Source organism: Geotrypetes seraphini, chromosome 8 (genome assembly GCF_902459505.1).
Source record: "Geotrypetes seraphini chromosome 8, aGeoSer1.1, whole genome shotgun sequence".
NCBI classification, from domain to species: Eukaryota; Metazoa; Chordata; class Amphibia; order Gymnophiona; family Dermophiidae; genus Geotrypetes; species Geotrypetes seraphini.
The window spans coordinates 17,073,350-17,099,627 of NC_047091.1; the positions used below are offsets into that span (position 1 = coordinate 17,073,350).

The 26,278-nt window shown below is 46.6% G+C and overlaps 1 protein-coding gene across 3 annotated transcripts in view; it reads left to right on the forward strand.

Moving 5' to 3' along the window:
* The window catches only part of PAK4 (p21 (RAC1) activated kinase 4), a 165,350-nt gene that overhangs the window by 101,534 nt on the left and 37,538 nt on the right, over positions 1-26,278 (forward strand). For all 3 annotated transcript variants that reach the window (XM_033953589.1, XM_033953587.1, XM_033953588.1), the window contains exons 4-10: positions 12,116-12,793; positions 13,022-13,462; positions 14,557-14,690; positions 17,450-17,576; positions 20,965-21,090; positions 23,095-23,229; positions 23,933-24,684. In XM_033953589.1, coding sequence (XP_033809480.1) covers positions 12,116-12,793; positions 13,022-13,462; positions 14,557-14,690; positions 17,450-17,576; positions 20,965-21,090; positions 23,095-23,229; positions 23,933-24,088 — 1,797 coding nt within the window. In that variant the 3' untranslated portion in view covers positions 24,089-24,684. The remainder of the gene's footprint in view (positions 1-12,115; positions 12,794-13,021; positions 13,463-14,556; positions 14,691-17,449; positions 17,577-20,964; positions 21,091-23,094; positions 23,230-23,932; positions 24,685-26,278) is intronic.

Genomic DNA, 26,278 nt, shown 5'->3' on the forward strand with positions numbered 1-26,278 from the left:
CTCTGCTTCAACTTCTGTTCTGCAGAGGAAATACTTCCGAGGCCACCAAAGTCATTGTGTTCAGCTGACTGACGTTGCCTGCAGCCCGAAGATTGCAGTCAGCAGCCATGGAGAAGGGACTGGAGCACCCTAGCAGATAATGTAATTATAAATATATAAATCTTTTATATAGATAACTAAGTTTTTGAGTCTCCTTTTTTTTTTCTGAGATGCAGATTTCTATCTTGAATCTAATTGAAATATGTTGCAAAGAAATAAAAAATGAAATCGCCTTCTCCCACCTCACACCACCTCTGACCCAGCAGCGGCAATTCTTATGTTCTTATGTAAGTCAAGAAAAGCCCATTCAACTTACAGATATTCAAAATCAATCATTTTATCCCACCCACCCATCGATTATTCAATAACACAAATGTATATACTCTTTCAATAACCTACACTTATTTAAAATAATATGATAACGCAATACCACCTCCCTCCCTCCCTCTCACCCTGGATGTGTAAAGAAATGGCACAGAAATTAAAGACAAAAAACAACTAAGAGAAGTAATATAAGATGTCAACGGGCCCCAAACCAGTTTAAATACGTTACTATGCTCCAGCATTTCAGCATTCATTTTTTCATGCCTATAACTAGAGCATAGGTTCGCCCAACAAAAAGGAAAATTGAGGCGATCCCAATTCTTCCAATTACATGTTATCATCTGCATGGCTATCCCAGTCATAATTAAGAAAAGCCGGCATTTAGAACGATCCATAGGGAGTTTAACATGTAGTAACGTTCCACATATTACTACTTCCTAAGTCAATGGAATTGATGTCATGAAAACTTTTTTTTTTTAATCTGGGTTAATCTTAAACAGATTTTTGGTATCTAGGCCCTAATTCTTTAAACATGATTCAAAATTGTGAATGTTTTGAGTTCAATAACTTTTCATAGAAATGACAATTTGGATTTTATCAAGGCAGACAAGTGAAGTAGGAATGACCCAAAAAAAGGAGGGGACGTTTTGCAGATAAAAATCCTTTATTCAGTGTATAGTACACAGAATCCAGAGAACATGACAATTTTTTCAGCTTTCTTGCCTGCAGCAGGAATCTATAGTTCTCATGAATGTAGCAGTTAATTTGAAAAATGAATTGTAAAACCAAAGGTGGATAGGAGCAGTGAGTAGTGTTTTAATTTACAAAGTATTGGCTAAGATTTCAAGGATTTTTATCATTTGACAACAGGTTCCCTCCTACTTTGCATGTCTGCCTTGTTGTTTGTAGGGTACCTGTTCTCTGTCAATTTCAGCTTGAATATTATCCACAAAGAAAAAAATCTGGACATGTTAGATTCCAAAAGGCATGTTCCCCTTACTACCAACATCAAAGGTTCACAAGAATACATTAAATACTATAGACCAGTGTTCTTCAACTGCCGGTCTGCGGACCGGTGTCAGTCCGCAAATATTTCTTGCCTGTCCGTGAGTTATTCGTGTCCCCTGCAAGCATGTGTCCATCTTCCTTCCGGCTTGGCTGCTCCTTATCTTCAGCGCCAGCTGCATTTGTTTGCCGGGTCAGCACACAGTGGCTCTTGCACGCTGCACGTGGCTGACCTGGAACCAGAACCGGGTCAGCAGCGTGCAAGAGCCGCTGCGCGCTTTCCCAGCAAACAAGTGCAGCTGGCACTGAAGATAAGGATCAGCCAGCTGGAAGGAAGAGGGACCTGCGCTTGCAGGGGACACTGATTCAGCATCAGTAGAGGCTGGTTGGCCCTGAACAAGTAAGGGAGAGAAGAAGCTGGATGGCCCTGAACAAGTAAGGGCGAAAAGGGGGGGGAGAGCAAGTTGGGACAAGGGAGGGGCATGAATTTGGGACAAAGGTTGGAAGGCAGGGAGGGGGGCACGAACTTGGGACACAGAAGGAAGGGATAGAAAGGGAGAATTGTTGGGGATGAGTGTGTAAGTGAGAGGGAAAGATGGTGCACATGGGGAAAAGAAGACAGAGAAAAATTGTTGGGCATAGAGAGAGAGATAGAGAGAGGAGTGAGGAAGAAAAAGATGAGAGGGAGAAATGTTGGATATGGTGGTGGAGAGGGAACAGAGGGACAGATTGAAGAGGATGCAAGGGGGAGGAATGTTGGACATAGTGATGGAGGGAGAGGTGTGGCATGGTGCTGGAGAGGGGTGATAGAAGGAGAAATGTGGGGCATGGGGCTGGTGGGCAATAGTGAAAAATGCTGCACATGATCCGGGGGATGAGAGAGGGAAAAGTATTGGATATGGCAATAGAAGGAGTAGAAGAGATGCACCCTGGATCTCTCTCTCTCTACCCCCACTCCCTGTACACGGGATGGAGACAGGACGGGGACTGAGCTGCAGGGATGGGACGGAGATGGGTTTTTTAATTTCAGTCTTAGTAGGTTGCCGGTCCACAAAATAATTATTTTATTTCCGCCGGGCCATAGGTGTAAAAAGGTTGGAGAACACTGCTATAGGCTAAAGAGTGTTGCTCTTGTAGGACCCCACACTTTCATAACCTGTGGACGAGATGCATCAGCTTTACTTTTTAAACTTTTCATTTACTCTCTGTGCTTGCTTTGGGGAGGGGGTGTAATTGAAGAAGTCATACTGGCAACAGGGGAAAGGAGATTGGCACCAATCATATTTGGGGACCCCCCCCATGCCCATTCCAAACTACGCCTGGAATCAAATTGTGCAGGGAAATCTTCCTCACCTTGATGAAAGATCATGCCGATCTCTCCCAAGAAGGCATTTGGCACAGTTTCTGTACTAAACCTTCTTAAACTTGACTTGCAGAATCTGATAGTCATCCAAAAACCTGACTTTCAGGATCTGATACAATACATTATAGTCATAGAAAAACCTGACTTGCAGGATCTGATGCACTATAGTCATCCAAAAACCCCTACAACTGCTGAGCAACTGATTTAAAAAAAATTGGCACCAAGAGGAATATTTGCTGGGGGATGATGATTTTTTTTTTTTTTTTCTTCAGAGGAATGAATGTTCTAGACTAGAGCAAAGGTCACATTCTGAGCCTGCAGGGGAGGGCAAAACAAGAAAATATTTCTTTGGTAGAGATAACAGATATATGGAAGAGCTTCCCGGTGCAGGGAGAGCAGAGAAAGAATAACAGAGTTTAAACTCTGGGATAAACACAGATGATCTTTAACTGGGAAGAAGTGGATGAAAAACCAGATTAACACGGTTTTGTGGCATTGAACTAGCAGTAAAGAAGTCTGTATTTTAATACAAACATTAAATATCATACAAATTCAATAATTTTATTGTATAAATATAACACACTACAAGCAAATGCACAATCTCAATCTCCAAACATACAATCCCGCTAACCCCCACCTTACAAACATGAAAAACCAACCCAGAAATTATAGACCCAAATAGGGATATCCTTATAGTCACAGATATCCAGATGGTTTAATTTCCAAATTTCAGGTGACACAGTCATCACAAAGAAAAAGTCCATAACAATATAGTGCAATCATAATCGGTCTTCTGTTGAATCAAATTAGAACTGGTCTTTATTTGAAGCTGTTTTAGGATTATTTTCCCAATTTTATTTATTATATTGAACTAGCCATGAAATGGGCCAGCCAAAATGAACTGACTGGTCCCCATCTGCCATCACAATCTTTCTCTATATGAGTCATAGTTAAGTGGGTGTGGAGGGAGAGAGAGGGGGCTTTTACAGCTTTTCTCATCAGTGTCAGTGGTTATTGGTCTTCCTTGTGTATCTTGGCCTGGTTATGTGACTGGAGTTTTGTCCCAAAGTACCTAACTGTACATCGTTCACTTTCCCTTGGGGAAAACGGGCAAACTCAACGCCATGCATGCAACTTGCAGTTGTTTCTAGAGGCTCTGCATTTCTGCAGAATCTGGAATGAGATACAGCAACATACTCGCTGTTCTGTGGATTCATGTCCAACATGCATCTTGTACCCAGGTTTATCTCTACACAGACTTACAGTATGCTCTTTGGGGCAAGGGTCAGTAGCTGTAGGGCACCATGTACTGTTGCATTTTTAAATAAGAAGCTCTTATTTTGGTGAAATATGGGGTTCTGATATCTATGTAATTAAACCTGAAAATCTTCAAAGAAATTATCCACTGTAAGATGTTTAACAGTTCATAATGATTAAGCTACATAAGGGCCCATAGACTAAAAACTTGCATCACAAACCTGTGAATTCTCCTGTACACCTGATCCCCTGCTTTCATATATGAACCTGAGATAGTTAAAAATGGACATTTATTTAAGCCTTTCCTTTTATTGCTGGGAGCGGTATTAGCAGTCGGTCAAATTTTACATTTCACAATGCTGTACATTAGCTCATGTCAACCTCTCAAAACCTCTCAAATAACATTGGACACCCTGCTGGATCCAGTAGTATATCTACACCCGTGATCCTTCCAGGCAGAATTACATTACATTAGAGATTTCTATTCCACCATTACCTTGCGGTTCAAGGCGGATTACAAAAGAGTTATAAACGGTGGGTTACAATGGAAGATCATTTGTCATTTCTAGAGAGGTAAAGAGTAGGTCATGTAGTTTCTATGTGGCGGGAAGAGGGAGGGAGGAAGGACAGTTTATCCCAGGACAAGCAGGCAGCATATTCTTAACACATGGGTGACGTCACCGACGGAGCCCTCGGTACGGACCTTTTTAACTAGAAGTTTCTAGTTGGCCGCACCGCGCGTGTGCGAGTGCCTTCCCGCCCGACGGAGGAGTGCGTGGTCCCCAGTTTCTTCGTTTCCGCGGAGCGAAGAAGACGCGTGTATTTTTTCAACAGCCGTTGAAATCACTTTTTGCCTTCCCGCTCGCGCTTTTGTTCTCAATTTTTTCTCCTTCTAACCTTCGGGTTTCCTTTTTATTTGAATTGCAAAAAAAAAAAAAAAAAAAAAAAAAAAAACTTTGATTTTTCCTTTTTCTTTCGTTTTTGCCCCGGCGGGGCCTGTTGCCATTATACAGGCCTCGGACTTCGATTTTGCGGAGGCTATCTTCCCCTTCATGCCCCCGCAGGTCGGTTTTAAGAAGTGCCAGCGGTGTGCACGCCCGATCTCCGTATCTGACCCACATAATTGGTGTTTGCAGTGCCTGGGTCCGGAGCATCGGGCGGACTCCTGCACCCGCTGTGCCACTTTGCAAAAACGAACTCTTAAAAACCGAAGAATCCAGCAAACCCTTCTCTTCGGCACCGAGTCGGCGATGGATTCCTCACCTTCAACGGCGGTACCGCAAAAATCGGCACCGTCAAGCTCGACACCGACCGACCCCGCATCGGCGCCGCTGGCGCCAGGTAAGCCGGCTAAGAAGCCTTCCTCTTCCCTCGAGCGCCCTCCTGCTACGGTGGCGACACCGTCTCTACCGGCATCGCACCGGTCCCGTAAACGCTCCGCCCCGATATCGGTGAGTGCCTCGTCATCGGCCTCCTCATCGCCGGGGCGTGGAGCGGCATCCAAGGAACCGAAGAAAAAGAAAGCGGTTCCGATGCCACCCCTAGATGACCGTATCTCGGCCATTCTACAAACTCAGCTTCAGGAGCAGTTGAAGAAACAACTTGAACAACTGCTACCCTCTATCCTGGCACCGCTCCTTCCGGTACCAGACCGGCCCGAGCCCCGCACCGAGCCCCCGGTGTCCACTCCTTCGGTACCGGTAAACACCTCTATGCCGATCCTTTCAGCCCAACAACTTCATGATGATCCAGTGGTTCATTCTCAACCCACAGTGGATCCTCCTCGGCACCAGGCGGTACGGCACTCTTCTCGGGACCGAGAACGACGCCGATCGTCCTCCCCCGGTACCGTTTCGGTGCGCTCTGGTAAATCTTTGTCCAAGACTCGCCACACCGCACCCTCCACCCCGGTGTCCCGACATGCACCAGAGGTCAGGGACCCTGATTTATGGGAGGAGACTCCCCTCGGTACCGAGGAGGATCCCTCCTCATCTGATGAGGAACCATCGGCACCTGATGCCACCTCTAAACCTGAACAGTCCTCTTTTTCTAAATTTCTGAGGGAAATGTCTGCTGCTCTGTCCCTTCCCCTGGAATCTGACTCCAAAAAGTCCCAAGCCTTTTTAGAAGCCTTAGACTTTGAGCAACCTCCTAAGGAGTTCCTCAAGCTTCCCGTGCATGACATCCTACGGGAGACTTTCTACAAAAACTTGGAAAATCCCCTCACGGTACCGGGTGCTCCCCGTAAACTGGACAACCTTTACCGTGTCATCCCTATTCCTGGATTCGACAAATCTCAATTGCCCCATGAGTCCCTTCTGGTGGAATCCACCTTGAAAAAGACTCAGGGCTCCAGTGTCTATGCCTCTACCCCTCCTGGCAGAGAAGGTAAGACCATGGACAAGTTTGGCAAGAAGCTTTACCAAAATGCCATGCTTGCCAACAGGGCAAACAACTATTTCTTCCATTTTTCCTTCTATCTCAAACACTTGGTCCAACAGCTGTCTGCCCTCCAGAAGTACCTACCTGAGCGCAAGGTCCCGCTATTCCAACAGCACATCTCTGGCCTTCTCCAAATGCGCAAGTATATGGTCCGCTCAATATACGACTCCTTCGAGCTCACCTCTCGGGCCTCTGCCATGGCTGTAGCCATGCGTCGCTTGGCCTGGCTCAGAGTCTCCGACCTGGACATCAACCACCAGGACCGTCTGGCCAACGCCCCCTGTCTCGGGGATGAGCTTTTTGGAGAGTCACTGGATTCCACCACCCAGAAACTCTCTGCCCATGAGACCAGGTGGGACACCCTGATCAAGCCGAAAAAGAAGGCACCGCCTACCCGACCTTATCGGCCACAAACATCTTATCAACGGAGGTTCTCAGCCAGGCCACTCAATCCGCCTCCCCAGCAATCTAGGCGGCCCCGTCAACAGCAACATCACGCTCAGGCTCGATCTCAGGCCTCTCAACCCTCTAAGCCTCCTCAGCCTACTAAACAAACTCAGCCCTTTTGACTCTTCTCTCCAGGGCATAGCCAGTCATCCACCCTTGCTACCTCTTCCACAACCCATCGGAGGTCGTCTCACCATTTTCTCCAGCCGTTGGGAAATCATTACATCGGACCAGTGGGTCCTCAACATCATCCGCCACGGCTACTCTCTCAACTTCCAGACTCTACCTCCGGACAACCTTCCCGTAGAGTCTGCTTCAAACTCATCTCAAACCCCCCTCCTCCTGAGGGAGGTTCAATCCCTCCTCCTTCTCAATGCCATCGAAGAAGTGCCTCCAGATCAAAGGGGGCAGGGATTCTACTCCCGCTACTTCCTGGTACCCAAAAAGACGGGAGACCTCCGTCCCATTCTCGATCTCAGGGACCTCAACAAGTGTCTGGTCAAGGAGAAGTTCAGAATGCTCTCCCTTGCCACGCTCTACCCTCTGCTTTCTCAACACGACTGGCTATGTTCCCTGGACCTCAAAGAGGCCTACACTCACATCTCCATCAATCAAAATTCTCGCCGCTACCTGCGGTTCCAGGTACTGCACCATCACTATCAGTACAAGGTGCTACCGTTCGGCCTCGCTTCCTCACCCAGGGTCTTCACCAAGTGCCTTATAGTGGTAGCGGCCTTCCTCAGGTCTCACAACCTCCAGGTGTTCCCCTACTTGGACGATTGGTTGGTGAAAGCACCTTCATCTCAACTCGTGCTACAAGCCACTCATCACACCATCTCTCTCCTCCACCTCCTGGGGTTCGAGATCAACTACCCCAAGTCGCACTTGCTTCCCACCCAGCGACTTCAATTCATTGGAGCAGTTCTGGACACCACGCTAATGAGGGCCTTTCTCCCCTCCGATCGCCAGCGAACTCTGCTCCATCTCTGCCGTCAGGTACTCAGGCACCCCTCCATCCCTGCCCGACAGATGATGGTCCTACTGGGTCACATGGCCTCGACGGTACATGTCCTTCCTCTGGCACGCCTCCACCTTCGTACACCTCAGTGGACTCTCGCCAACCAATGGTCACAGACTACGGACCTTCTTTCTCATCCCATATCTGTGACATCATCTCTTCAGCAATCTCTCCAATGGTGGTTGAACTCCTCAAATCTTTCCAGGGGTCTGCTTTTTCATCTGCCCCCCCACTCTATGATCATCACCACAGATGCGTCCCCCTACGCATGGGGAGCTCACCTAGGAGATCTACGCACCCAGGGTCTGTGGACCCCACAGGAGCGTCGTCATCACATCAATTTCCTGGAACTCAGAGCCATGTTCTACGCTCTCAAGGCTTTCCAACATCTCCTCTGCCCTCAAGTCCTCCTCCTCTGCACGGACAATCAAGTCGCCATGTACTACATAAACAAGCAAGGCGGTACCGGATCTCGCCCCCTCTGTTTGGAGGCTCTGCGCATCTGGACCTGGGCCACGGACCGCAATCTCTTTCTCAGGGCGGTCTATATCCAGGGCAAACAGAACTCTCTGGCCGACAATCTCAGTCGCATCCTTCAACCCCACGAGTGGACGTTGGACCCCCCGACTCTGCTCTCCGTCTTTGCTCGATGGGGCACTCCGCAGGTGGACCTCTTTGCAGCTCCTCACAATCATCAACTGCCCCTATTCTGCTCCAGACTCTTCTCTCCTCACCGTCTGGCCCCGGATGCATTCCTGCTCGATTGGAGGGATCGGTTCCTGTATGCCTTCCCTCCACTTCCTCTGATGTTGCGGACCTTGTCCAAACTCCGCAAGGACAACGCCACCATGATTCTCATCGCACCTCGGTGGCCTCGCCAACACTGGTTCTCCCTCCTGCTCCAACTCAGCTCCAGGGAGCCCATTCCTCTTCCTGTGTTTCCTACTCTACTTACGCAACAGCATCAGTCTCTGCTACATCCCAATCTGTCTTCGCTCCACCTGACAGCTTGGTTTCTCTCGGGCTGACCTCTCCGGAGAACCTATCTCAACCGGTCCGCCTCATTTTGGACGCGTCCAGGAAACCGGCCACTCTCCAATGTTACCATCAGAAGTGGACCAGATTTTCCTCCTGGTGTCTCCGGCATCATCAGGAACCCACCTCCTTAGCGGTGGAAACTATCTTGGAATATTTGCTCTCTCTGTCCAACGCTGGCCTCAAAACTACCTCCATCAGAGTCCACCTCAGCGCCATCACTGCGTTTCACGAGCCTATTTTTGGAAAACCTCTCACGGCTCATCCTCTGGTTTCCAGATTCATGAGAGGCCTCTTCAACATCAAACCGCCTCTCAAGCCTCCTCCTGTCGTCTGGGACCTGAATGTGGTTCTCTCAGCTCTTATGAAACCTCCGTTTGAGCCTCTTGCCACTACTTCTCTCAGGCTTCTAACCTGGAAGGTGCTTTTCCTAATTGCCATCACCTCTGCCAGGAGGGTTAGCGAACTACATGCACTGGTTGCCGACCCACCTTTCACTGTTTTTCACCATGACAAGGTTGTTTTGCGTACCCACCCTAAATTCCTTCCCAAGGTGGTTTCAGCTTTTCACCTCAACCAGTCCATTGTGCTGCCCGTCTTCTTCGTTGCACACGCTGGATTGTAAGCGTGCCCTTGCTTACTATCTTGATCGTACCGGAGCTCACCGAACAGCCCCTCAGCTCTTTTTGTCTTTCGACCCCAACCGTTTGGGTCGTCCTGTCTCCAAACGGACACTTTCAAATTGGCTTGCTGCCTGTATTGCTTTCTGCTACGCTCGGGCCGGTCTCTCACTGGAAGGAACTGTCACGGCCCACAGAGTCCGAGCTATGGCTGCTTCCGTGGCTTTCCTCCGCTCCACGCCCATCGAGGAAATCTGCAAGGCGGCCACTTGGTCCTCAGTTCACACGTTCACTACTCACTACTGTCTGGATGCATTCTCCAGACGGGATGGACACTTCGGCCAATCTGTGTTACAAAATTTATTTTCCTAATGGCCAACCATCCCACCTCCCTCTTTGTTAGCTTGGAGGTCACCCATGTGTTAAGAATATGCTGCCTGCTTGTCCTGGGATAAAGCACAGTTACTTACCGTAACAGGTGTTATCCAGGGACAGCAGGCAGATATTCTTAAGTCCCACCCACCTCCCCGGGTTGGCTTCTTAGCTGGCTTATCCTAACTGGGGACCACGCACTCCTCCGTCGGGCGGGAAGGCACTCGCGCACGCGCGGTGCGGCCAACTAGAAACTTCTAGTTAAAAAGGTCCGTACCGAGGGCTCCGTCGGTGACGTCACCCATGTGTTAAGAATATCTGCCTGCTGTCCCTGGATAACACCTGTTACGGTAAGTAACTGTGCTATATGTGATGTTAGGACTGTTTCAGGAATTTCTTGAAGAGTATAGTTTTTATTTCTTTTCTGAACATCTTGTAGTCTGGGGCAGTTATCAGTAGAATGAAGCAAAGGGAAACCAAAAGAGATGAAAACTGCGGCGTAGACGTTTGTGATGCTGGATTTTTTTGAAATACACAATAAATAGTACTCTGTATAATCAATGATATCCACATAGTTTGAAGAGTTTAAAAGGGTATGGACCTAACTCTATCGTCTTCCTTAGGGGGTCCTAAGGATGGATGGCTAAGATAAAATGTGGATAAATTGAAAAGTGAGTTTGGAAGGTGTGCAGGCAACCAGGAACACTCTAACTGAACGCTATAGGCGAAAATGAGGTAAAGGTACATGGGTCACCAATAACCAGCTTAAAATGGTTGTTTTATAGCATATACTGTATACTCGAATATAAACCAAGACTTTTGGGCCCAAAAATGGGGGTCTCAGCTTATATTCGTGTTGGCACCCTCCCGTCCCCCAACTCGGACCTGTTGCAGGCCTCCACCGGGCCTGCTGTAAGACCTGGTGGGCCAGGACAGTAGGGATCCCTCCCGACCAACTGTGACAACTTTTAACTCCCTCCTGCCTCCCTCACGCACCTTTGAAATCCCAGGTGGTCCAGGGTTGGACCGGAGCAGGTCTTCCCACGCTCCTGCCCCTTGCTGAGCTGCTAGCTGAACTTGGGGATTTCAGATATATTCTTGCATGCGACGACCATGTTGAGACAATGGTTGCCAGTGACCAGCAGAATCCAGTTTAAAGTATTGATACTTGGTCACCGAGCCATTTATGAGACAGCACCGTGGTCCTCTTTGCAAGTTTTGAAAATGTACCAACCATCACTCGCCTTGCAGTCTGTGAATATGAAATGTTTAGAGGTCCAGCCTCTGAGGATGATACGTTATGCTGACACAAGGACAGTGGCCTTTCCAAAAGAGCTGGCTTGCAATTGAAATCACCTATGTGAATATTTAAGTCTTTATAACAATTTAGTGTAGCTCAAGAACTTTAAAAAGATCCATAACTTTCTTTTGGCCTATCCTGTGACTTGTAGTAGAGTACAATAACAAAATGTCTGCCATGCTAGGTTTGTATATAGAATGCTATGTTTGCCATGCTTGTAATGTTATGTTTATCTTGCTACGCAATGCTTATATATATGACTGTCTTCCATACTAAGCTGCCATCCTATGTTTGTCATGCAATGTTCATCATGCTGTGTCACACTGTGCCATGTTTGTCATGTTATATTTTACCGGGCTTTATTATGCATGTAAACTTGTAACCCGTTCTGAGCTCTCCTGGTAGGACATGATATAAAACCAAACAACGCAATTAATTAGTTAGCATAGTAATATGAGGTATTTCAGCATGGTTAAGCTCTGAAATTTGTTGCTAGAAGATATAGTTAATGCATCTTGCCTAGGTGGTTAGGCAGTCTTCCAGAGGAAAACTCCGTATGCCATTATTATAGTCTTTGGGAAAGTCACCGCTTGACATAGGAGTGCCTGACCAGGAATGGATCGATTCTTTGGAATCTGCCAGGTACTTAACTAGTGAACTGTATTGGCCATTGTTGGTCGATCAAACCAGCATCCTGTCTCCACCAATTTGATCCACTATGATGCATCTTAATACTTATGAAAAACAACTACAGATGTTAGATCAGCCAGTGACCTGAAGCTGAAAGTGTTCGCTCTAATTTTAGTCTTACCATCTCAGGTGGATGCACAGTTTTCTCAGCCTTGAATTCAGCTCTCTTCAATGTTTTTTTTCTTTTGCTCGTTTTATTTCAGAGCATTGTACGGGGGAGCACAGTTGCCCGGGATGGCTCGCTGATGTGGCTTCTGGATGAGTTTGAGAACATGTCTGTGATCCGCTCCAACTCCTTGAGGAGAGAGAGTCCCCCACTGAACTCCCGGCGGGACCATCTTCAGGAAAATGGACTGAATGCTATCTCCCGTGATGCCCATCACCACCATCACCACCAGGAGGCACGAAACAGAGCAAACAAAAATCGATCAGGGACCAAGCAAGAGCACGATCAGCAAGGGAGAGAGAGACACAGGGAGCGAGAAGAACCCAGAGCTCCCCCACAGCAACCACGAGGGCAAGAGCCCAGCATCAGACCACCACCTCCAGATTATCCAAAACCAGCAGAAATCAGGACGAAACCCCATGAGCGGATAGATGGCAAGAAAGAACAGCCCACAGAGCGAGACTATAGGGAGCCATCTGACAGGGTGGTGAGGAGGGAAAGGAATGATGGCCTAGATAAGAGACCAAAGTCCACACATCCTGGGGAAACAAGTCCACATTCTCCTCGGGACAAACGTCCCCTGTCAGGACCTAACATTCGAACACCCGCCATCCCGGTCTCTGATGGGGTGATAAAGACTGCTCAGCAGACAGGTCGCCCATTCAACACTTACCCCCGAGCAGATACGGACCCTAGCAGGGCAACACTGCCCCAGGTAAGAGAGTCCTTCCCTATTATAGCCCAGTTCTGAAAGTACAAACAGGACATGCCAGATGTGAGCTGATGTCCAAAAAGGTGCATTTGGTTAGTTTTAGGACATTGCTGTTAGAATAGAGAATCCAGGGCTATTGCACAAGGGCAGTTTGGTCTGGTCCTAACTCTCACCGGTTTTCTTGTTTTGTTCCTAATATGAAAACCCTGTGGTTTTTTTTTTCTCTCCTAGATTGGGATGCCTCCCAAAATTTCTTCCAATGGCCCAGTAACTGTTGGCAGCAGTGCAATCAGGGTGCAGCAGGGTCAGGCGAGGCCCAAGAACCCAGAAGCGCCCCACCCTAAACTTTCTCCACATGCTTCAGATCCACATTTAACTCGTATCCCTCAATCAAACTCTCAGGTCCCCCCTCCCCCACCCCCTCCAGGCCCCCAGCAACCTCGCTCTCCGCAGCGTGAGCCACAGCGAGTTTCCCATGAACAGTTCCGAGCTGCACTACAGATGGTGGTGGATCCTGGTGACCCCAGGACCTATCTGGACAACTTTATTAAGATTGGGGAGGGCTCAACGGGCATTGTGTGCATTGCAACCATCAGGAGCAGTGGCAAGCTGGTGGCAGTGAAGAAAATGGACCTCAGGAAGCAACAGAGGCGAGAGCTGCTCTTCAACGAGGTGAGGGAGTTGTACATCTGTTAGGTTATGAAATGAGTTTGAATGATTCTTCTGGAGATGCTTTGGCAAGTTGCTAAATGCTCTGTAGAGAAAGCAGTGTAGTTGAGACTAATCAAAAAATGTATAAATTCAGTAAAAAAAAAAGCATCAGATTATATTTTTATATATAATTATTTTTTAATTAACACTTCTTTTTGAAGGTTAAAGATATTGGATAAATACTTGAATCTTCAGCTTTTCTAAGGGTTGTAACATTTTATTAGAGCAGTCCTGCCACCTAGTGTTGGTGTCATTTATTTTCTGTTTGTATAATTCTTTTTGGTTTAATTTCTTTATTCATTTTTTCATATTACAACAAGTGTATCAGAAAAATACATATAATCTTATAAACACACACTTGATTTTCCTTCATGAATACTTTAAGTACAATATATCATATTTATATTCATATTTTTATAATGTTTTAGATATGTAAATCATTTAATATGTATGACAAATATAAATAAAATAACCCCCCCCCCCAAGCCCTCCCTATTTCAGAAACTCTAACCTAATACTTCAAAATGCATTAATTAATTTCCACTGCATTAGAAAGACTAAATACAGTATCAAGAATTTTGTCTGTCTGGAGGCAAAATCTCTTTCTCTTTCTCTCTCTCTCTCTTTCTCTGTCTGTCTCTCTCTCTCTTTCTCTCAAAATTTTAATAAAATAAGATTAGACTTGGCTTTGGAGAAAAACTGGTGTAGTACACGAAAAATAAGTCCTCCCCCTCAAAAAAAAAAGGACCCAGTGCATTTCTGTAGTAGAAGCAGTTCAGCATGTGCAAAAATAGAAGTTACTTAGAGTGAAAATGAGTACTGCCATCCCACTCCTGTCTTTCCTTTGAGTCACACATGCATGCATAGAGGGGTTGGAAAGAATTCTAAAAGCATGTTTTCTCCACTTGTTTAACTTGATAAGTAGACACAGTGTATGCATTTATATATTTTCTGATCACGGTTGTACTAAAATTTGCTTAAAATATTGATAAGAGCCTAAGGTCCACCTGGCAGATATGTAATTTGTTTTGGTTCATTTTATATGTCTGTTTCAGGTTGTGATCATGCGAGATTACCAGCATGAGAACGTGGTTGAGATGTACAATAGCTATCTGGTAGGAGACGAGCTCTGGGTGGTTATGGAATTCCTGGAAGGAGGAGCTTTGACAGATATTGTCACACACACCAGGTAAAAGCCGATGCGGAAAGCCACCGCAGGCTGTACACGTGTAACGATGCAGAGAAGACAACTGCACATGGTGTTAGCTCACACAAAAAGATATAGCCATAGATTATATTAAAATGCATGCTTCTGAGCTAATTAGGGTAATTTCATGCATTTGCAGAGAGTACGCTGCGTACTTTTGACATGTGCACGATGTGAGAAATTTTTTCATCCGGTCTGGAAGTTTTTTTGCATGGTGGATTTTTTTTGTCAGTCTTTCAAATTTAAGTGCTAGTTTTGTCTTGCTTTGGAAATGGAAGGAAGCCTATGCAAATTTTAAAGGCAGATGTTAAGTAACAAAACCAAAAGAGAAAGCACATATTGGTGCTGTTCTTATTAGAGAATGACACGGTGAAAAAATTGGTCCCGTCACCGCCCCGTCCCCGTCTCACCATCCTCTGCACCGCCCCGTCACCGCCATTCCCTTCACCGCCCCGTCACCGCCACTGCCACCCCATTCACCGCCCCGTCACCGCCACTGCAACCCCATTCACCGCCCCGTCACCGTCATCGCTGCATACATAAAAGCCTCAAACGGGTACGATTTTATATACTTTTCTAATATCTCCCCTATGTATCTGCCATTGCCCCCCCCTGTGTCCATATACCATCCCCATGGCATGTCCCCTTTTTGTCTCTGTCCCTATGCCCCATGCACATAATTTCCCCTCTTTCTGTTACCTTCCTGTGTCCAGATTTCCCCTATCTTCCTCTTCCATACCAGTGTGTCTCTTCTTTTCAACCCCATCTAGCTTTTTTCCCTCTTTCTTCCCTCCCCCCCCCCCTGCTTCTAGCATCTGGCTCACCTGCCTGTCCTTCCCTTTCTTTCCTGCTGTGGGTTTTTCTTTCCGTTTTCATCACCTTGGCCCAGAATCCTTTTCCCTTTCACTCCCTCCTTACAGTCTGAGCCGGGAACACGGGTGATCGCACGGTCCTCGCAGCCCCCACCTGCCTGCCCAATCGATCCTAGTGTTTAGCCAGCTCTCTCCCTTCTCCTCACCTTAATTTGCAGGCTTTCTTTTTCAGCGACCTGCACGCTTTCCCAAAGAGCCGCACACGCGCGGCTGCTCAGTGTTCAATCTTCTGCTCTGCTGCAACTTCCTGTTTCCGGTTGCGTCAGAGCAGAAGATCGAAACTGAACAGCAGCGGCTCTTTGATAGCGTGCGGGTCGCCGAAAAAGAAAATCTACAAACTAAGGTGAGGAGAAGGGAGAGAGCTGGCTAAACACTAGAATCGATTGGGCAGGCGGGTGTGAGCTGCGGGGACCGCGCGATCCTTCATGCCTCACTGCGGGGACAAGACCCATTTACCGCCCCGCGGGCGGTGAATGGCCTTGTCCCCGTCGCCGCAGCGACTGCTAGTTTTCTTCCCCGTTTTCGGCGGTGACCCGCGGCTAAAATGCGGTGGCCGCGGGTAAACCGCCACCGTGTCATTCTCTAGTTCTTATGTCCCTGAACATGAGCCTCTCAAAAATTTCAAGTGCAAACAGTTTTTGCAAGGCTCATATTTAGGAGCAGAACAGCAGGCACTGATGTGTGCTACCATTTTCGGCATTGGTTTGGACATGTGCACAAGAAGCTGCGCTGAATGTGAAATATTGCCCCTATGGGTTTCCGTGCATAAAACCTGTGTACAGTAGACTCTCAGTTATGTGGCACCCATGAGGATTGGTGGATGCCGGATAACTGTGGTTTCTGGTTGCTTGAGAGTTACTGTAGAAATATTTTTATCTCCCTTCCCACCTCACTCTATCATCTCCCCAGCCCCACTTGTAGGTCCAGCATCTGCTCTTCCCTTCTTTCTGGGTCACTTTCTCTCCCCCCACATGGGTCCAGCATCCATCCATCTCCCTCGCCCTTCACCCTGCAGGTCCATTATCCATGTCCCTTCCCATACTTATGGGTCCAGCATCCATGGCAGTCGATCCTGACAACACCTTTCCTCTTTCCAGCCCTTGAAGCATTAAGCAGCTGGTCCTGACAATCAACCCTCCTCTCTCCCTCACTTACCTGAAGCTGCAGAGCCAGTCCTGACAACCCCCTCCCCTACTCCCTCCCTCCCTCACCCGAAGCAGCAGAGCTGATCCTGACAACCCACCTCCCCTCATTTAACCGAAGCAGTAGCAGCAAACTGTGAGCAGAGACAGCGCCGCAAACAGGCTGCTTCTGCCCAGCCCCAGCAGGACTTTTCCTCTGCTGCATCTTTAGTGACACGGCAAAGGAAAGACCCTACTGGCACTGCTTCTGCTCACCAGCTGCTGCTGCTACTGCTTCGGGTGAGGGAATGGGGGGAGGTGTCAGGATCAACTGTCTTCTGCTTTGGGGAGATTTGTGGCTGCCACAGATGCTTTGAGGGTTGGAGGAAGGGGGGTTATTGGGTCAGGAGTATGACTTTTGGAGGTTGTCTAAGGAGCATGGGAAGCAATTTTTTTTTTTTTGCCAGTTGAGAGTGCAGTTAGTTGAATACTGGTCACTGAGATTCTGCTGAATAATTAACTTACTGCATTTTGTAGTATTATGTGTGCAGTAGAGCCTTGTGCTCAGGCATCTGTGCAAAGCTCTGCCATGAGCCTTTGTGTATCAGTCCCTTTGTGCTGTAGTTGCAAACTCCTTACGTTTCTCTCACTGATCACAAGTTCTCTTTCTATCCCTTTGATCCCTGTGAGATGATCAGACTGGCTTAACTCACTTTGTTCTTCCTCCTCCCTTTAATTTCTCTCCCAGGATGAATGAAGAACAGATAGCTGCTGTGTGTCTCTCTGTCCTGAAGGCGCTGGCCGTCCTTCATGCCCAGGGTGTCATTCATCGAGATATTAAGAGTGATTCAATTCTGCTGACCCATGATGGCAGGGTAAGCTCAGAGAGCAAGAATCTGTGCAGATAGGATGAGTGATATAGGTGAAACAAGTTCAGTATGTAACTGACGCACTGATAATGCACTTCCCTTGTCATCTATAATAAAAACCCTTACCTGCGCATGCGCACTTACGATTCCGTGATCCCTGCTGCCGTGATTTGTGGCTCCGTGCTGAATTCCATTTGCGGCGCATGGGGTGGCTTGGGGCGCGGATTGAGCGACAGTTTGTCTCTACAATGGCAGGAGGGTGTCGTGCAGATGCTGTGAGGTATCCCGTGCTGGTAAGAAGTGGAGAGGGAGAGGGAAAGGGGGCTGCTTTGGGGGGAGGGGTGTGCTGGGGGGCAGACAGCAATCATGCATTGCTCTGGGAGGGGGGAACAGAAGGGGGCCACGGAGAGACAGGCAGGCATGGCGCAACAGAGAAATACTAGCAGGCAGGGGGCCAGGTTAAACGAAGGGAGAAGGGCTGCTGCTGGACAAGGGGAGCAGGGAAGGAATGCTGCTGGACACGGGGGAGCAGGGAAGGGGTGCTGCTGGACAGTGGGGAAGTAAAAGGAAGGGAGAAGGGCTACTGCTGGACAGGGGGAGCAGGCAAGGGGTGGTGGTGGATAGGCGAGGAAAGAGAAAGACAGAAAGAAAGACAGACAGACAGCGGCCAAGGGGAGAGAGAGAGAGAAAGAAAGACAGACACACACATCTATTCTAGCACCCGTTAATGTAATGGGCTTAAAGATTAGTTATAAAATGTTTTGTTTGAAAGTTGGAGAGCCAGTCTATGATTAGTAGAAGGATAGAAAGGGGAAATGATTCTCTCTAATACAGAGTTTTGTGGTATTGGAAGGATGTGTAGTTATGATGCCATTTTGGGGGGTTTTCCTTTCTAACATAGGATAGTTATGAATTGCAGATGTGTTGCCCGTAAGTGTGTCATGCTTTCTTTGCAGTGAATAAGGGCATGAAAACAGGAATCTGGTATTGAACAACTCACAGGTTTCTGAAAGCTCTTGGCACTTTCATGCTGCATTGCTAATGCTCACTTGCTTGTCTTAAGAAGTTTTTAAACCTGTTAGCTTTACTGGGATTGTATTTTAGATTCATTCTGTATGTTTTGCCGAGTATGTTCAGTTATGCAAATATGTCTAATGTAGCTGGTTTTAGAAAAGGTTTAGACAAATTCCTGGAGGAAAAGTCCATAGTCTGCTGTTAAGACAATTATGGGATGGTAGCATGGACTACTGCTACTATCTGGATTTTTGCCAGGTATTTGTGACTTGGATTGGCCTCCATGAAGACGGGATATTGGGCTAGATGGACCATGTTCTTACTAGTCTTTAAGCCCGTCACATTAACGGGTGCTAGAATAGATGTGTGTGTCTGTCTTTCTTTCTCTGTCTCTCTCCTTGGCTGCTTTCTGTCTGTCTTTCTTTCTTTCTGTCTCTCTCTTTCCTCAGCTGTCCACCACCACCCCTTGCCTGCTCCCCCTGTCCAGCAGTAGCACCTCTTCCCTGCTCCCCCTATCCAGCAATAGACCTCCCTCCTGTTACCTCCCCCCCTGTCCAGCAGCACCCCTTACCTGCTCCCCCTGTCCAGCATCCGACTTCCTGATCTGTTCGCGTCTGCCCTCCTCTTCAAAGTAGCCTGCTGAGGTTCACGGCCGGCTGTAGCAAACCTCGCAGGCTGCTCTGCACGTCAGTAGCACGTTCCTTCTGACTCTATCCCGTGCGTCAGAGGGAACATGCTACGGAGGTGCAGAGTGGCCTGCGAGGTTCGATACAGCCGGCCGCGAACCTCAGCAGGCTGCTTTGAAGAGGAGCAGCGGCGGCAGCGGTTGGTGAGTGAGGGCAGAAGGGGGGAGTCGCCGGCGTGTTCCCTGCCTCCGTGTTCGAAAATGGAATTCGGCACGGAGGGACACAGCATGCTGTCAGGGAACACGCCATCCTAAGTGCGCATGCATGCTTAGGATTTTATTATAGAGGATGTTCATTTTTTACGCATTTGATCTTTTTGTTCTTAATTTCTGATGATTTAAGATGTAAAATACTTCCTTTGCTGTCTCCCCTACCTCTCCTTTTTTATGTTGGTAGCATTTTGAGTGTCTCATCGCTCTCTGAGGGGGATGGGGGGAGAGGCATGTAACTTCCCCATGGCTGAATAGCAAGTTTTATCCAAGACTTGGAGTATTGTGTTCAGTTTTGGAGACCGTATCTGGCGAAAGATGTAAGAAGACTTGAGGCGGTCCAGAGGAGGGCGACGAAAATGATAGGAGGCTTGCACCAGAAGACATATGAGGAGAGACTGGAAGCCCTGAATATGTATACCCTAGAGGAAAGGAGAGACAGGGGAGATATGATTCAGACGTTCAAATACTTAAAGGGTATTAACGTAGAACAAAATCTTTTCCAGAGAAAGGAAAATGGTAAAACCAGAGGACATAATTTGAGGTTGAGGGGTGGTAGATTCAGGGGCAATGTTAGGAAATTCTACTTTACGGAGAGGGTGGTGGATGCCTGGAATGCGCTCCCGAGAGAGGTGGTGGAGAGTAAAACTGTGACTGAGTTCAAAGAAGCGTGGGATGAACACAGAAGATTTAGAATCAGAAAATAATATTAAAAATTGAACTAGGCCAGTTACTGGGCAGACTTGCACGGTCTGTGTCTGTGTATGGCCGTTTGGTGGAGGATGGGCAGGGGAGGGCTTCAATGGCTGGGAGGGTGTAGATGGGCTGGAGTAAGTCTTAACAGAGATTTCGGCAGTTGGAACCCAAGCACAGTACCGGGTAAAGCTTTGGATTCTCGCCCAGAAATAGCTAAGAAGAAAAAAAAAAAAAAAAAAATTTTAAATTGAATCAGGTTGGGCAGACTGGATGGACCATTCGGGTCTTTATCTGCCGTCATCTACTATGTTACTATGACTACAAGTGTTTCACTTTTCTAGATACACAAACCACAGTGGAGATTTTGAAATGTTGGTGTGCAACTTTATTCTTCAATCACGTAAAACTGTGCGGTGGCTCGACACGCACGTGTTTTGGCCAATACGGTCTGCCTCTCTTGAATATTCCATTTGGACCACTATCTTAAAGAGAACCTTATTTGAGATTGCCAAGTTATTTTCAGCCACACTACCCAAACATATTTACATAAAGAATAAGGCTCCTGAGGCAGGCCGTATTGGCCGAAACATTTGCTTGTCGAGCCACCGCACAGTTTTACATGATTGAAAAATAAAGTTGCACACCAACATTTCAAAATCTCCACTTCGGTTTGTGTATTTTTGTCTGGATTGTGGAGGTTTCTCCTGGTTTTCTTGTCTGTCACTCTTAAAGACCCTTCTGGGCCTCTGCAATCTGTGTGCTTATCCGCCTCTCATTCTGCTTACCCAGGTAAAGCTCTCAGACTTTGGATTTTGTGCACAAGTGAATAAAGAGGTTCCACGGCGGAAATCTTTGGTTGGGACTCCCTATTGGATGGCTCCTGAACTCATTTCTCGATTACCATATGGGCCAGAGGTAAGATTTCTTCCGCTTCAGTAACTTCATAGGGCTTGAGCAGTAAAATAAAAGCCAAGGATGAGGCAAGTGAGAGGCTAAACAAGGGAAACCACTCCAGGTTGGGAGAGGCAGTAGTATGACCCAAGTGGGATGGAGAGGACAGGTCAAGGGGTGGCGGAATGTGTATCTTTAAAAGAGGTCGCCACAGGTCATTGGGATGCTGTGATACTAGGTGAAACATATCTTTACTGCATCTGAAAAAACTGATATGCCCTCAAGGCAAACATTGGTAGGCATCATAGAACAGTTACTTAACGTCAGAAAGTGATTTCCCATCTGAAGGAACAAACACTGTGGCCTCAAAAGCATCTCATTCCATAACTAACTGCTGGAACAATTCTCCTTGAAGAGAATCCAGGATCTCCCTACTTCTAGAAGACCCCACAATAGGGATGTTAAACAGAACCTCATTTAATAATGCATAGTGACCAATTAAGCACATGAATGACTTCTAGAACTGGCACCCGCATTTACATGCCACTTGTGTGCTTAAATCTACAGAATACTGGTGCTTTTGTTGGTAAGTGTGTGCAGCAAAGTGGCTAAGCATTACAGTGCTCCCCTGGTCATTCACAGTCGGCGATTCGCGGTCCCAGTCATTCGGGGTATTTTCTGACCGCGAATGATCGGGCAGGAGAGGACAGCAGGAAAAAGCAGCTGGAGCGCCGGCGAGGGAAGGAAATCACTCGCGGTATGCTCCGACCGCCTCTTTCTGCACTAAACTCAGGCCTCACCAATCAGGAGCTGCGTGTCAAAGCAGCTCCTGATTGGTGAGGCCCGACTTTAGTACAGGAAGAGGCGGTCGGAGCATACCGCGATTGATTTCCTTCACTCGCCGACGCTCTGGCAGCTCTCTCCTGCCTCTCCAGCTGCCCTCTCCCGACTCCCCCCGCTAAAAAACGTATTTGTGGTTTTTCGAGATTTGCGGGGGTTCCAGGAACAGAATCCCTGTGAATATCGGGGGAGTACTGTATTCTGTAAGGGGGCGTGCAAATCTAAGAGGGCATATGCATAAGTTGGGCTCCCACTTATGTGCATAACTGACACAATACTGTAAGGCACATGTGGCTGTTACACCAGGTCTTTGGCTGGTATAACTGGGGGCACGTAAGATGCAACGATGCCCTAGTATTCTCTAATGGAATCTGGGAGGCCAGATGCTATTAAGACGAGGCTTTCGTCACATGTCCTCAGGGCATCTAAATAGAGGTGCTTAATTAGTTATAGAATCGCCTCCCCCATAATTATTAAATAGGCCCCACTGAGAGTAATGGAGCTTGTGGTACTTGCCATATGTTCGTGCAAATAATGTACCCTCATATATAATGTGCACAAATTAGGTGTGGAAGTTTATTTTTTTTTAAACCCAAAAACAATAAAACCAGGGTGAATATGATTTAAATTAAATTGATTTAAATCAAGTCTGTGACATTATGAATGGATTAATGGAATTCATTTACCAGAAAATTTAAAATTGCATGAATATACAGCCTTATGTTACATAAATAAAAACTAATTCTTATTTCATGTCGAATAACTTTTGAACTATAATATATCTTAAATAGAAAACTATCTTTAGCTAGATTTTCCTAAAAAAAACAAACATTTTATTTAAAAAAATCCAATTAAAATTTTTTTTAAAAATCTTTTTTTTTTTTTTTTACCATTGATGTTTATCCACCCTGCTCATAACACACAGATGTTTCACATGTGAAAGTACCCGTCCTCTCCCCGGAGCTGCCGCCTGTGTCTCCCCAGTGTCTCCATCTCTCTTTAGCTTGGCATGTAGCATGCAGGAGGTATCACATATAACACGTGCTTTGCTTGCATGTTAGCTTACAATCTAAGAGCTTCATGAAAATAACCTACTGTACCTGAAAAATAACTCGCCTTGATTTGGGGTTTAGAATATTGAGTAATTTAAATCTAAAATCCAGATCCAATACCTTTCTTTCATTACAGGTTGATATCTGGTCTCTTGGTGTGATGGTTATAGAAATGGTTGATGGAGAGCCGCCCTATTTCAATGAACCCCCTTTAAAAGCAATGAAGATGATCCGGGACAATCTACCTCCAAAACTTAAGAATGCACACAAGGTAGAGGACAAACTTTTTCTCTCATTTTGATGCCATCTTGCCCACTGGGTAGTACCCTGGGTTCCATTCCTGGCTTGGTGACCAAATTAAGAGCAGCTCTGGAAATAACTCAGGATAGAGCTGGTTTGGTTGTTAAGTTGATTGATTGGGGTTTAAATATAGATTCTAGTCTAAATATTATTTTTGAGAGAATTATCTACTGCTTCCTTTACACCTTAATGTAAACAATAGTAATTATTGCATTCCAAGTTTTCCTTTAGTTTTACTTTGACAATTGAACAATAGAGCTTTGGAATAACCTCCCTGCCCCGCTGCGGAACCTAGGCTCATTCCAATTATTCCGAAAGCATCTGTAAACCTGGCTTTTCTTCAAAATGTAAAGCTATCTATTTAAAATGTAAAGCTAGCGATCCTCTTCATAACCTCTAATTTCTTATTATGTCCTTCCCTCATTTATTGAATTACCTGTAAACCATGTCGAGCTCTATCTTTATGGAGATGATGCGGTATACAAACTTAAGGTTTAGTTTAGTTTAGAGTGGAAAAAAAAGGATAGAACAAGTTTTTGCTCTTGCCATCAAAAAAGTCCCTACAGAAACTGATCCACATGAGGTTTAGAACAAATTAGTACCCAAAAAGTTAGTGTCTCTTCTTTGAAAGCTCTTTGAGGCACACTTACGAAATTCAACTTCTTTGTTTACAGGTTTCCCCAATGTTAAAAGGGTTCCTCGATCGAATGTTGGTGAGAGATCCAGGCCAAAGAGCTACAGCCACAGAGTTGCTGAAACATCCATTCCTGGGAAAAGCAGGACCTTCGTCCAACATCGTACCACTTATGAGGCACAACAGAATGAGATGAGAGTGCTAAAACCAGAGAGACCCCGACCACAAAAGAAGCAAACGCTACAGGCTCTCCGGGCACAGGGCTGCCTCCTATTAACCGCTGGAATGTAGCCTTCCCTTTGAGGGCTTGGGGGGGGTTATTCCTGTGTCCACCAATTTTCCAAGTCCCGCTGAAGAATTAATCATGACTTGAGATTTGAAGAGCACAAGAGACCTGAAACCTCAGAGATGGAGGAAGTGTTTGATGGCCCTGACTCCCAGGCCCTTTGCTGTGATTGCTTGCCAAACTTTGTCCAGCTGGTGGCGACCTAGACTGGATTTTTAGCTGTAATGTTGCCGTCTTCTTCACAGGGCTGCGACCACCTTTTACTTCAACCCATACTACTGAGGCGCTTTCGTGTCCTTGCTGTTTTTTTGTTTCTTTGTTGTTGTTTTTTTTTTATGTGACTAAAATTTGTGATTGAAACTGAAGTTTTATACAATATTGAGGAAACACTATGTAAACTGACACTGGAAATTTTAATGTGTTTTACTGTATTCAATCTTCAGGTTACTGCTGGGATTAAGGTGTGATAACTGTATGTCATACCAGCAGCAAGCGAGCATTGAAAGGTGAAGAACAGTAGCTTGTGTGTGTGTGTAAAAGCTGTAGGATTTTTGGCGTGTATATGTGTCTTCTAGCCTCTTAGCAGCTAGTAACGTTGGACAACATTGTGGGTAGTGGTCAGCTGTACACTTGGGAGATTAGCCGGTGAAGATCTGGGGGTGGCATTACTGGATGAGTGGGCAGCTCTCTCTCTCTACCCATTCTTCGCCTCCAGCAAACCTTGCTAAGATCTTTCCTCACCTAATTCTTCTCCTACTATGGCAGTAGATGATGGCTGCGACTTTATTCTGCTCCTTGTTTAATAGTGCAGTGATTGATCAGACATGCTGATCTCAGATTCCACCCTTCTATGCACAGCACAGCCCCAGGTGGCTCCCAGTATTGCAGTCCCGTGTATCACTGTTCCATGTAATTTGTTCTGTTGTAGTCCAGCTCCTATTGTTGGTATCTTTGTCAAATATATCATGTTCTTAAAGAGAATTTCCCACTCTCTCTTCATACAGACTCCTCCTCTGGTTAATTAATCTGACTTACGGTCTTGTGCAGTAGATATAACGCTGAACACTAGGCGGCTTGGGACTCGGGTGCCCTGCAGTAATAGTGAGATAGTGGCCTTCTGTATTTGCATATGCTGCCTCCTATGACCCAGCTGAGAAGGGCAATTTGTGCGTCACTTCAGTAGAGTGAAGCATACAGCTTTAGGATTTAAAGCAGTGTCCTGCAAACTTTCTCGAGCCTCGGCACACTAAACGTAGTGACCATGCCTCACGGCATCCGGAAGGGCGCGGACGTCGCTGTGATGGCATCACACGCATGCGCAACGTCATCACATCGACATTCGCGCAGAGGCCCTCCAGACGAGTCCTGAGATGCCAGTGAGGGGAGGGGGGGGGGGTGTGCCAGCAGGGAAGAGGGCCAGAGAGCAGACGAAGCGCTGGTGCCAGCCGATTGCCTATAAGGACGTGCCTGTTGCCGCGATAAGCACGTCCTATAGGCATTCAGCCGGCACCGGTGCCGCCTCCTCCCCAATGTGCCTCGGCACACCTGAAATCTCAGGAGGTGCAAAGTTTGTGATACACTGGTTTAAAGGTTAAGGAAATCCCTCTAACCTTGAGGTTATCAGTAAAGAGATGCTGTAGACAGATCAGAAAGTGACAGAAATGACAAGAGGGAACGATGACCTCTTCCAGCATGCATTGTTCACTTACAATAAGATCAGCACAGACATGAAGCTGGACTCCCTCTCCCCCTCCCCATCCCCCATGCTTCCAAAAGTCTTAATAGTCAAGTGATTTGTTATTTGTAACTAGGTGTATAGTTTTCTCATGGTCAGAAAATATTAGAGCCAAGATATGATTGACCAACCAACTTTTGTTGCAGCAGAGATTTGTTTGCTTTTTTGTTTTTGTTTTGTTTTTTTGGCGTAGTGATTTTAAGCACTCCGCTTGCTGTTCTCAATAATTCCCATATGAAAGCTCATTGTTTCATAAAGTAACACTAGCCACTCCTGCCTATCTCGGATGTTAGTTGTTCCATGTGTTGGGCTAAATTCCCAGTTTTTCTGCAGATTGTTAAGTTCTTTCTACTGCTTCCTTCAGG